The sequence below is a fragment of the Podarcis muralis genome, chromosome 2 (genome assembly GCF_964188315.1).
Source record: "Podarcis muralis chromosome 2, rPodMur119.hap1.1, whole genome shotgun sequence".
In the NCBI taxonomy this organism is placed as follows: domain Eukaryota; kingdom Metazoa; phylum Chordata; class Lepidosauria; order Squamata; family Lacertidae; genus Podarcis; species Podarcis muralis.
In genome coordinates this window covers 24,631,874-24,643,764 of record NC_135656.1, presented here as the reverse complement: position 1 = coordinate 24,643,764, position 11,891 = coordinate 24,631,874, and the positions used below count along the sequence as shown (strand labels likewise).

Here is an 11,891-nt window from a genome sequence, read left to right as displayed (position 1 = left end):
GCAGGGCAGACAGACCTAGGAATGAACAAAATAATATTAATAACCGTACTTCAGCACTGCTTCCGTACATAACCCCTGTATGTATCAGACTTCTAGTGGCCCACATCCTTGATCCTGTCAACAGGCCCCAGTGCGCCGCAGTGGTGACAGTACCAATGCGGAAGGAATGAGGTGCAAACTCACTGGCCAGCAGGTCACACGCTGCAATCGCCTTACACATCACTGCAGCAAACTGTCCCTGATCTTTGAGGGGTTTTGCTTTACATTTTCTTGCTATTAAAATCCTTGCTGCAGTTGAGGCATACATGAGTAGTGGTCTGTGTTTCTTTTGGATTTCTGGTGTCATGAGTGCTAATAAGAATGTCTCCGGTTTTGGGGGGAATGAAGTCTTAAACATTTTCTTTAACTCATTATAAATAAGGACATCCTGTGCTTCATCTTATTTAATATGTTCAATCTGCTGGGATACTGTGGGGACTTCCCCTCACCCACCCACAATGCTTAAAAAGTAAGGTGCATTCCTATCCCGGCTTCACTGTGTGTGACACTGAGAAAGTTGGGAACGCACTCATGGGAACTTCACAATACCAGTGTGGGAATGAATGACTGCAACATTATTCAGCCACTGTAGTAGAATATATACAGAATATATACAGAGATACATATGAGCAGGTTGATAGCAAGCTGCATCACAGAAGCTTGAACGAAAGATTCTGGAAGGTTCTGGTAAGTGATCTGATTTGGCATTCTAGGAAGCGGCAGTTGGTTCAGAGTCGCAAATCATTACAAGTAAGAAGGAAGGATTTCCAGATATTTCCATAAGACACTGAGGGCTAATGATTAGCCGTCATGTCACCTTGCTTACTGCCACAGAGGTTTTGAATTGAATCTAGCCATCTCAAAAAAAAAAAAAGCTCTGGTAAGAAATAGGCTCAATGATACTTGGGCTAAATACCTGGTTTTCAAAATCAATAGATCCTGTTAGAAACAGAAGAAATACCAGGATGCAAGGAAGGAAAGAGGAACAGTATTTATCCCTCCCTCCCTCTCTCCCTCAAAAATAAATATAGTTTTAAAATTAAACTTGGGAGACCAAAGGCCTAGTACAGGATTGGGCAACCATTTTCTGTCACGGGCTGAAGGTAGGTGCTGCAATCAACTCAGTGGCGTAGCGTGGGTTGTCAGCACCCGGGGCAAGGCAAGTAATTTGCGCCCCCTAACCCGTGGATTTGCACCCCCTAACCCATGGATTTGCGCCCCCTAACCTGTGGATTTGCCCTAACCCCAGATGTTGCACCCGGTGCGGCTGGCCCCCCCTGCACCCCCCACGCTACGCCACTGAATCAACTTACAGCTTTGAATCTTTTAGGATGAGATGTTTTCAAGGTGTTGTATCTGAAACTCAATCAGTAGTTGCATTTGGAAGATTTCACAGCCAACCACCATGGCAAGCAGTACTTTTCCAAAGGTGCTCCATGTTTAGTTTTCTTTGCTCTTGCCCACTGTAAGATGCTAAGTCTGTATATCTGCTCCATGGGTCACAAAGCTCCTCCATTTAACAACATATCCACATCCCAGGTTTTATTCCCAGCATCTCCAGGTAGGGCTCGACATGTTTGAAACTCTGAAGAGCCACTGCCAGTCAGTATAACCAAAACTAAACCAAATACACCAATGGCACCAGTATACCTGAAGGAGTGTCTCCACCCCCATCATTCAGCCCATACACTGAGGTCCAGCGCCGAGGGCCTTCTGGCGGTTCCCTCACTGTGAGAACTGAGGTTGCAGGGAACCAGACAGAGGGCCTTCTCGGTAGTGGCGCCTGCCCTGTGGAATGCCCTCCCAGCAGATGTCAAGGCAATAACCAACTAGCTTGACTTTTAGAGGACATCTGAAAGCAGACCTGTTTAGGGAAGTTTTTAATGTTTTATGTTTTATTGTGTTTTTAACATTCTGTTGAGAGCCGCCCAGAGAGGCTGGGGAAACCCAGCCAGAGGGGTGGGGTATAATTATTATTATTATTATTATTATTATTATTATTATTATTTCCAAGAAAGTCTTATAAGCTTCCTATGTTCCTATTTATAGGACCCTGTTTGGACACAGGGTGTATAGTATGAACTGAATATGACTGGAATGCCAAGGCAACTTGAATTTCAACTGTCATTGACCAGCTGATGCTGCCATCGCCTTACATATGTCTAATATGTAAACACATAGATGCCTCATCCAGTACAGCTGGTAGCAACCTTTCCAGCACTGAAATTTTTCAGGACAGGTCAGACTTGTATTGCCTAGGGCCAAAGGCATATGGTGTTCCTAAGGGCCTCTCCATAAGATTTTAGGATATGGGAAAGATTATATGGAAGGAGGCAATCATTTAGGCAGCCTGAACCCAAGTCATTTGGTTATCTAAATATATTTATTTGGGTTTTACTTGAAAGTATTGTTACGTGATTGCCGTCATTTAAGATGGGGTAAGTTGAAGAATCTACATGACCATATATACACAAATAACGGGATTTACTAGATATGATTTTTATTACAGAAAATTATGAACCACTTCTATTAATAAATAAGTAAATAAATAAAGCAACTCAAGTAAATCAATAGCATACTTAAAAGGTAAAGGTAAGGGACTCCTGACAGTTAAGTCCAGTTGCAGACAACTCTGGGGTTGCGACACTCATCTCGCTTTACGGGCCAAGGGAACCGGCGTTTGTCCGCAGACAGTTTTTCCAGGTCATGTGGCCAGCATGACTGAGCTGCTTCTGGCGCAATGGAACACCAACACCAGAGCAGCACACGGAAACACCATTTACCTTCCCGTCTGAGTGGTACCTATTTATCTACTTGCACTTTTGGCGTGCTTTCGAACTGCTAGGTTGGCAGGAGCTGGGACCGAGCAATGGGAGCTCACCCCATCGCGGGGATTTGAACCGCCAACCTTCTGATCGGCAAGCCCAAGATGCTCAGTGGTTTAAACCACAGCGCCACCCACATCCCCCATAGCATGCTTAAAACAGCTAAAAACAACCACAGCCATACTAAATGTCTGACCAATTAAGCTACAGTTAAAATATAGCATGGGGACAGTAACAATGTTCATAGTTAGAAGTTCTTATAAAAAGAAACGACTTCGCTTGTAAGTGAAACAAGAGCAAATCATCCTGGGCAGGCAAGCTCAGCAGGTGGGAGAAGCCTGAGTCATATATCCCAATCAACCACCAGGAAAAGAGGGCAGAATGCAAAGTCTCTATTCGTGATCAGAGGAGGGAGAAAGAGAGGGGTGAGAGGAGGTGTTCTACAAAATATCTGTCTCTGTCTCCTGTTGCTCAGATCCCTAGCAAATACTGGTGACGCCATTTTCACACTGGTTCCTGGAGAGTCCATCGCAAGAGTGTGATGAGCACTGAAGACCTCATGTTTGGTTCAGGATCCGTGATCCTCCACAGCTCCTCTGACAGAAATGCCAGGCTCTGGACCCCAGAAGGAAAATTGGTGCAGGGCCCTGCCCATCCAAAGAGATGGAGCCTGAAAAAACCATCAATATATGCCCATTCCAGGTAAGTTTTCCTTTGCTACAGTTTCAATCATCTTCTCTTGCGGCGTGTCCATATAACTTCGCATTCCTTCCACTCTGTAGAGGTGTGTTGAGCACAAGTATCTAAACAGCAGTCTTCCCACCTGGGAATGTTATGGGGCAGGGCTGGTCCTCAATCATAGACTGGATATTCATGTGTTCAGTCAAATGCCTGAACATGTCTGTTGCAATGTCTGTGGTATCCTGTAGAGCAGCATTCTTCCATCTTGGCTTCCCAGATTTTGCACTCCAGTTCCCATCATCCATGACTATTGGCTAAACTGGTTAGGGGTGCTGGGAGTTGTAGTCCAACAACATCTAAGGATTTAAGACTGAAGAACAGTGCTGTAGAGAAATACTGCAGGTATGGAATCAACGTATTCTGCCCTCCACTGTGCCCCAAATGCCTACAAACACTAGGCAAATGTTATGCACGCTTGTGTATCCATATTAGCATGTATGCAAACCACATTTCAGCTGCAAACCCTTTCACTTTGTTCAAGTGTCTTGAAGAACTGCTCTGGAGCTGATAAAGAATACGTTGAATCAATACATATTTGCAGACCCTGTGATTATTATTTTTATAGAGCATTTATGTAAAGAATATATTCATTAAGGCCATAGAATATCCTTTTAAAGAGAACAAATAATGTACTAACCTACATAACTAGGGGCAAAATCAATATACAAAATTAATTTGACCCAGGCAGGCTATCAAAATGCTTTATAGAGCTGACATGATTCAGACTTCTTTATTGTGCCAAAGGTTTGACCCAGGTTTCATAAGGTGCCTGGTTTATCATTTTGAGAGGGTGTCCTCTCTATGAAAACAACCGAGGCTGTGTGTGCACCCGCAGTGTCAACAAATGGAGCCCTATCGTTCTAAGTCCTTTGTGTTCTTTCTCGCAAACTCAGTTGCATCAAGGGAAAATCGGCTCCACGTGTTTACAAAGGAAAAGGTCAGTTTAAGGAAACAGTGCCAACAAATGTGCTCTGAGAAGTTTGAATTGAGTCCATGAACAGACATACAAATATGATTTTCATTCAGAGACACAGAGGAATCCATGAAGTTTTCCTCCCTTTTCCCCCCTAGGAGGCCCCATTTCCCCAAAGGTTTGCTGCTGTTACTCCTCCACATGTTCTCCCTAGCATGGAGATAAGAGGGAGGTACAACCAGCAAGGGACAAAAAACAACAACCTTATAGGTCCATCTTTCCTGCAAGGAAGAGTTGAATACACACCACATATTTAAAGAACAGCCCTACTTCCCATCACAAGAACCCTGGGATAGTTTAGCCCTCACAAAGCTACAGTTCCCAGCACCCTTGAGAAACTATAGTTCCAGGGATTCTTTGAGGGGAAAATGTGTTTTAAATGTATGCAGTGTACCATGGGTAGGCAAACTAAGGCCTGGGGGCCAGATCCAGCCCAATCGCCTTCTAAATCCGGTCCGGGAATCGGCGTGTTTTTACATGAGTAGAATGTCTCCTTTTATTTAAAATGCATCTCTTGGTTATTTGTGGGGCCTGCCTGGTGTTTTTACATGAGTAGAATGTGTGCTTTTATTTAAAATGCATCTCTGGGTTATTTGTGGGGCATTTTCCCCCCTCCAAAATATAGTCCGGCCCACCACATGGTCTGAAGGATGGTGGACCGTCCCCCTGCTGAAAAAGTTTGCTGACCCCTGCTGTGTACGCAGGGGAATAGCAAACTGAGAGGCGGAATCCTTTGCGTTTCAGCCGAAACGACCTCCCACTGAAGGGGCCACAAAACACTGCATTGCCTATAACGGTTGTACAGGATATATGAAAATAGACTGTGTTGTTACGAAAGCCATTGGCAAATTTTATAGCACAACCTTTGAAAATCGTCAGGTTTTCAAGTTAATGTTGCCACCAAAAGAGGCTGTTTTAGGGTAGCATGACTGGTTCAGCCACACTGGGCACCACCCTGCAGCCCAAAGTCCACCACTGTTACCAACCAGGTTGTGTAAATTCTTTGTTCAGGAAAGCAGGTCAAGCATGTGTTGTACCATGCATGTTGTGCCCACAAGAAACAAATGGAACTTTTTCAGTGGGCTCAGTAGGCAGACAGCACAGCATTAAGGTTTTTTTTATTTTAAAAAAGTTTAAAAACACATAAAGTTGAATAATAATTGCACAGCTCATAGATATGTTTTTTTTAATAAAAAAAAACACTGAGACAATGTTCTATATCTAACTGTGGGTTGTTTACACACAAAGAGGCGCTCTGAGTTCTGCGGTGAGATTTTGATCCTGACATTTCAGTGATGAACCTTGAGGTCAAGAGGATTCAACAAATCCCAAACAGCAAAACCTGAAAAATTCTCAACCTTTTGTAAACTTGCATTTCGGCTCTGAACGTGCAGCTAACTGTGGGACCTGGAACTCTACGTGCAGCGGCTGAGGAGATTTCTCTGACAGTGAGAGTGCTTCCAAGCTGGCAACCTTGCAGAGAGCAAATTTACAGCACTACCTCAAGAGCACAGCCTAGCCAGGGATCCCACAGACATCCTGCTCCCAAGGCAGTTGTTCTGGGGTTGCTTTTATGTGCAAAATGACCCTGCAGTGCTTCCCCTCCCCAAGTTCTTGTTCCAAACTGGCATTTAAACGCGTTGCTCTCTCTGCCATTTTGCTTGAGAAAAGCACTGGAGGGCTTCCCAGGAATAAGAAAAGCAGACACATAGTGGTACGGTGATCTTCCTACCCTGGCATTTCCCTCTTAACTGTATGTCCTGTAGCATAGTTTTATCTGCGGGTGAACTTTGCCAAGTCACGTAGGCTCTGCACTTCAAGAGAGGTTATTATTTATGCTCCTAACTGATGCATACATTTCTGAAGAGGATTTAAGTGACCTCAGACCAGTGGAGGCTACTCCATGAGGACAAACAGGGCATTGCTCCACCGGTCTGCCCCCAAGCGGCCCCCACCTGCCTGCAGTGTGAGAAACTCAAGATATATAAGCTAGGTATTTAACACCTGTCAAGCTAGCAAAAATGTACAGAATGATCAGTAAAGCATGTTGGAAATGTAGAATGAAGGATGGAGAATTTTTTCACATGTGGTGGACTTGTGAGAAAATGAAAAAAAAAATGGGATATGATTTACAATGAATTGAAAAAAATGTTTAAATATACTTCCCCCCCCAAAAAACCAGAAGCCTTTTTGCTGGGGTTGATAGATGAAATAAGAAAAACAGATCAGAGATTATTCATGTATGCTACGATGGCTGCCAGAATCTTAGTAGCCCCAAAATGGAAAACTCAGGAAATACCAACAATAATGGAGTGGCAGACAAAAATGGTTGAATATGTAGAATTAGCAAAACTGACCCACAGAATCCGTAACCAAGAGGAAACAGAGTTCAGAAGTGAATGGAGTAAATTTGTGGAGTATATACATAATGATTGTAGAAGTTTAAAGACTGTAGTAGGACTAAAATAAATCTTATGACATGAATAGGATGATGTTAAGAATCTGTGAAAAAAGGGAAGATTAGTATGAAAACTTCTGAAGGGAGGGAGGGAAATCCGTGCTCGATAGAGCGTTGAGAAAATAAGTGTACATAAGATTGTAGAACATTAATGTATTTATTTTGTTTTGTTTGTGTTAAAGAAAACTTAATAAAAAGCATTTTTTTTTAAAAAAAAAAAAGATATATAAGCTAGGCACCAAATGGGTTTACGGTCGCCAAAACGGAACATCAAGTTGCCATTTGGGGGCCAGATGGCTCGAAAGTTGCATTTTTCAATACGGCTTTTGGGTTCCTGGAATTCCTTCTTGTTGTGCAGATAAAATATCATGGACAGAATTCTAGAGGATGTGTTGTTAGTGCATGAAAACAGTCAAGGTCCAAGAATCCCCAGGCATGCACCTCCAGATGGTGGAGACGTCAGGTGGCATCCTGACACCAGGGCATCTTCACTTGGTCGCAAGTGGCTGATAGGTAAAGGTAAAGGGACCCCTGACCATTAGGTCCAGTCGTGGCCGACTCTGGGGTTGCGGCACTCATCTCGCTTTATTGGCCGAGGGAGCCAGTGTACAGCTTCCGGGTCATGTGGCCAGCGTGACTAAGCCGCTTCTGGCAAACCAGAGCAGCGCACGGAAACGCCGTTTACCTTCCCACTGGAGTGGTACCTATTTATCTACTTGCACTTTGACGTGCTTTCAAACTGCTAGGTTTGCAGGAGAAGTGGCTGATAACCAGGTGCAAAATGCGCCTGCCAAATTTCGAACGCTGTCTGACTGCCTTCTTTCTTACATCTAGTCCAGGGTGGTGGTGGCGGCAGCCCTGCCTGTTGGTTTAAATTTCTCCCCTAGTGATGCATATGGTGGGGCAGAACTACTGAGCCACCCTCTTGACAGTGGTGCTGCTGCTGCTTGCACAGAGTGAGCAAGGCAGGGCACTGGTGAGGTTGGGGACTCTCGCCAGTGCACCTGACCTGACCTCACCCCTGCCCTAACCAGGTAAACAGCAGCAATCCCATGTCCAGGAGGGCAGTAGCTGTGCAGCCCTCTGCCCCATTGCTGCCCCTGTGTCATATGCCAATGAAAACCCTGCCCCCGATGCTGCTATTGCCTGCATTGGAAAATATAAAGGCATAGCCTATGTGCTGCTGTGTGTGGTTTGTTCTACAGCAAGGCAAATAGCTTGAAATGAATTTTTATTGGTAAAGTGATGTGAGGAGAAGAGTTAGCATCTCTCCCCTGCAGCCCCGGCCGCTTGTGTAGTGCTGTGGTCCCAATCTGGATCAGGCCTTCTTGCGACTGCTGTCTGTAGACACTGAAAGGGATGGAGATGTATTCACACACACCTCAGGTATGCATTTCTCATTCATCATTTCAAAGCCTCCTCCAAGCATTGGAGAACCTTGAAGCATCTCTGTAAAGCAGGAGGCGTATTGGATTTGCACACCATCTATCTAAAGTGTCACCTAACATGTCACCTACCTGACAACTGCACATGTAATCTAGCTAACATTTCATGCTGCAGAGAGCCCAGCGTTCCTCTAGTCTGAAGAGTGGTCTGTTTAAATTTATGATCATTATAAATCCCAATGTTCCATATGCCCCTGTATGACTTCTCTATAATACGCCCCATAAGGTTGCCCATTGTTATTCCCATTTAATGGGTTGATAATTGAGGCTGAAAAATCGTGACTTGTCCAAAGTTATCAAGTGACTCTGTAATTGAACTGGGGTTTGATCTCAAGTCTCCAAAGTCCAGTGCATTTATCAACTGGCCTACAAGCTTCTCCCCGCAGAATATTTTACACTGAAAACAACTGCAATTAGTTATAACTTGAAAGCTATTTCTTCTGCAGTCTTCCTCATTATCAAGTCTGAGCTGTGGGGGATAAATGAATTTGTTAAACACGCGCGCACACACACACACACACACACACACACACACTGTGACACTTTTATACTATGGCAGTAGGTGTAGCTGGGTATGTTCCATATGTACATAGGATTCTTATTTGCTATGCTCCAAAATCTGAATTTTTAGAAAGCAATTATTATGTAGTAGTTATTTATAGAAGTGTGTGCACAGCGCTGCTGACAGCATTGAAATGAGAGGGCGGAACGTCAGAAATTACTCTTTAGTCGAAATGCAAACTCACCTTAGCCTCTTGGGATTTGCAAGTAAGGAAGCGTGCTCTTGTGCTAAGGTCCTTCTTGCAGGTTTTCCACAGGCATCTGGTTAGCCACTGTGAGAAGAGGCTGCTGTACCAGATAGGCCTTTGTTCTGATCCAGCAGGGCTTTGCTTATGCCCTCCAGATCAGTGCTTCCATGCATGGACCTCCATCTCTCTGATACACTGTGAATGCACTCTATAGCATACCCACTTGGCCCTTGTGGCTCCGCAATGCAGGGGCAGGGGCATAAACACAGCCCAACTGTGAATAACTGGCCACCATTAAGCATCTCTTTGTTAAGGAACATCAGGTATAGTACTTGTACGAAATCCCTACAAGGGTACCTGACAGCACTACTTGCAAGTGAGTCGTACACATTAACACATACTTTTTTTTTAATGTGCGGTTATTTCTAAATTGCTTATTTTATTTATATTTCGGTTAAACATTCTCTCAGCTCGTGTTCCGTGTTGGCTTTCATTAATCTTTTGAATGACTGTATGAGATGTGTTCTTTGTAAATGGCAAAGCAAGCATAAATACAAAATGTAGACGTTTAAGTGAACAATATTTTGTTTGTTTTTTTGTTTACATGAAATGGGATATAAGCATATAAGCATGTGTGTGTGTGTGTGTGTGTGTGTGTGTGTGTGTTTATTTCACACATATAGTGTGTGTAAAGGTAAAGGGACCCCTGACCGTTAGGTCCCGTCGTGGACAACTCTGGGGTTGTGGCGCTCTTCTCACTCTATAGGCCGGGGGAGCCGGCGTTTGTCCACAGACAGCTTCCGGGTCATGTGGCATGACAGCATGACAAAGCCGCTTCTGGCGAACCAGAGCAGCACACGGAAACACCGTTTACCTTCCCGCCAGAGCAGTACCGATTTATATACTTACGCTTGATGTGCTTTCGAACTGCTAAGTGGGCAGGAGCTGGGACCGAGCAATGGGAGCTCACCACGTCACAAGGATTCGAACCGCCAACCTTCTGATCGGCAAGCCCTAGGCTCTATGGTTTAGACCACAGCACCACCCATGTCCGTGTGTGTGTGTGTGTGTGTGTGTGTGTGTGTGTGTGTGTGTGTAAAACACATTAAATCCCTACCCCCTTTGGATTAGAAGCCCATGGAGTCACATCCGAGGCGAGAGAAAAGAGAATAAAAAGAAAAGGGCTTTTGCCACGCTGCCGATCCTTGAGGAGGGACAACTCTTCAGTGTAAATGAACCTCTCAAAAGTACAGAGCAAGAGACCCTTGAGCCAGCACAGCATGGGAGCAGCAGCGGGGATCCGGCGAAGGATAGCAAGCTGGAGGCCAAGGGGCAGCAGGAGCCAGGTAAGCAAGAGCTTGTTGTGCCCAGAAACTTCCTCACAGAACTGGCATTTATAGCTACTGTAGGAGAATAGTAAAGGACTCCTGGGTGGTTAAGTCCAGTCAAAGGAGACTGTGGGGTTGCGGCACTCATCTCGCTTTTCTGGCTGAGGGAGCTGGCGTTTGTCCACAGACAGCTTTCTGGGTCATGTGGCCAGCATGAGTAAAACGCTTCTGGCGCACAGAACACTGTGATAAATGCCAGAGCACACAGGAACGCCGTTTACCTTCCCACCGCAGTGGTACCTATTTATCTACTTGCACTGGTGTGCTTTTCAACTGCTAGGTTGGCAGGAGCTGGGACAGAGCAACAGGAGCTCTGCTTGCAGCTGTTATAGTAACGTGCAGAAAGGTGAGGTCCCTTCCAACTCTACAATTCTATGAGAGAAAGAGGGATCACTCATACCCGACCTCCGCTCCTTTGTTATCAGGTATGAAAGATTCCTCCTCTGTTGCCCATTGCATGGAGAGATGTGCAGCCTGCCCACCCTGCCCCAACAGGGTTTCCTTTGGCAAAACCCACTCTTTAACGCTGAATCGGAACAAATGGCAATTCAGGTTTTTGCAAGATTGTCGTTTGCTCTGACCCAGCAGTAAAGAGCAGGTTTTCACGGGGAAAGAAGAAGACGAAGAAGAGTTTGGATTTGATATCCCGCTTTATCACTACCCGAAAGAGTCTCAAAGCGGCTAACATTCTCCTTTCCCTTCCTCCCCTGAGGTGAGTGAGGCTGAGAGACTTCAGAGAAGTGTGACTGGCCCAAGGTCACCCAGCAGCTGCATGTGGAGGAGCGGAGACGCGAACCCGGTTCACCAGATTACGAGTCCACCGCTCTTAACCACTACACCACACTGATGCCTGGGCAAAAGACAATTAGTAGAGCATGAGACACTTAATCTCAGGGTTGTGGGTTCAAGTCCCACGTTGGGCAAAAGGATTCCTACATTGCAGGGGGTTGGACCAGATCAGGGTTTCCCAAACTTGGGTCTCCAGCTGATTTTGGACTACAACTCCCATCATCCCTAGCTAGCAGGACCAGTGGTCAGGGATGATGGGGATTGTAGTCCCAAAACAGCTGGAGACCCAAGTTTGGAGAACCCTGGATTAGATGACCCTCGTAGTCCCTTCCAACTCTTCAATTCTGTGGTTCTATGGACCTGCACTTAGAAATGTAGGGCAAATGTAAGTGTGGGTGAGCCCTCAGTTTACATTTCCCATGTAGCTCTACAAAACATGCACCATGGCATCATCATGCCTTGAGTCTCCCTGTCCCCGGTAAGC

At 45.1% G+C, this 11,891-nt stretch overlaps 1 protein-coding gene across 1 annotated transcript in view; it reads left to right on the top strand.

Annotated features, from left to right (window-relative positions):
- The first annotated feature begins 756 nt into the window (after positions 1-756).
- LOC114588334 (uncharacterized) overlaps positions 757-11,891 on the top strand; it is a 28,667-nt gene continuing 17,532 nt past the window's right edge. Inside the window, exons 1-3 of the mRNA XM_028713498.2 lie at positions 757-919; positions 3,340-3,566; positions 10,362-10,576. Coding sequence (XP_028569331.2) covers positions 3,406-3,566; positions 10,362-10,576 — 376 coding nt within the window. The 5' untranslated portion in view covers positions 757-919; positions 3,340-3,405. The remainder of the gene's footprint in view (positions 920-3,339; positions 3,567-10,361; positions 10,577-11,891) is intronic.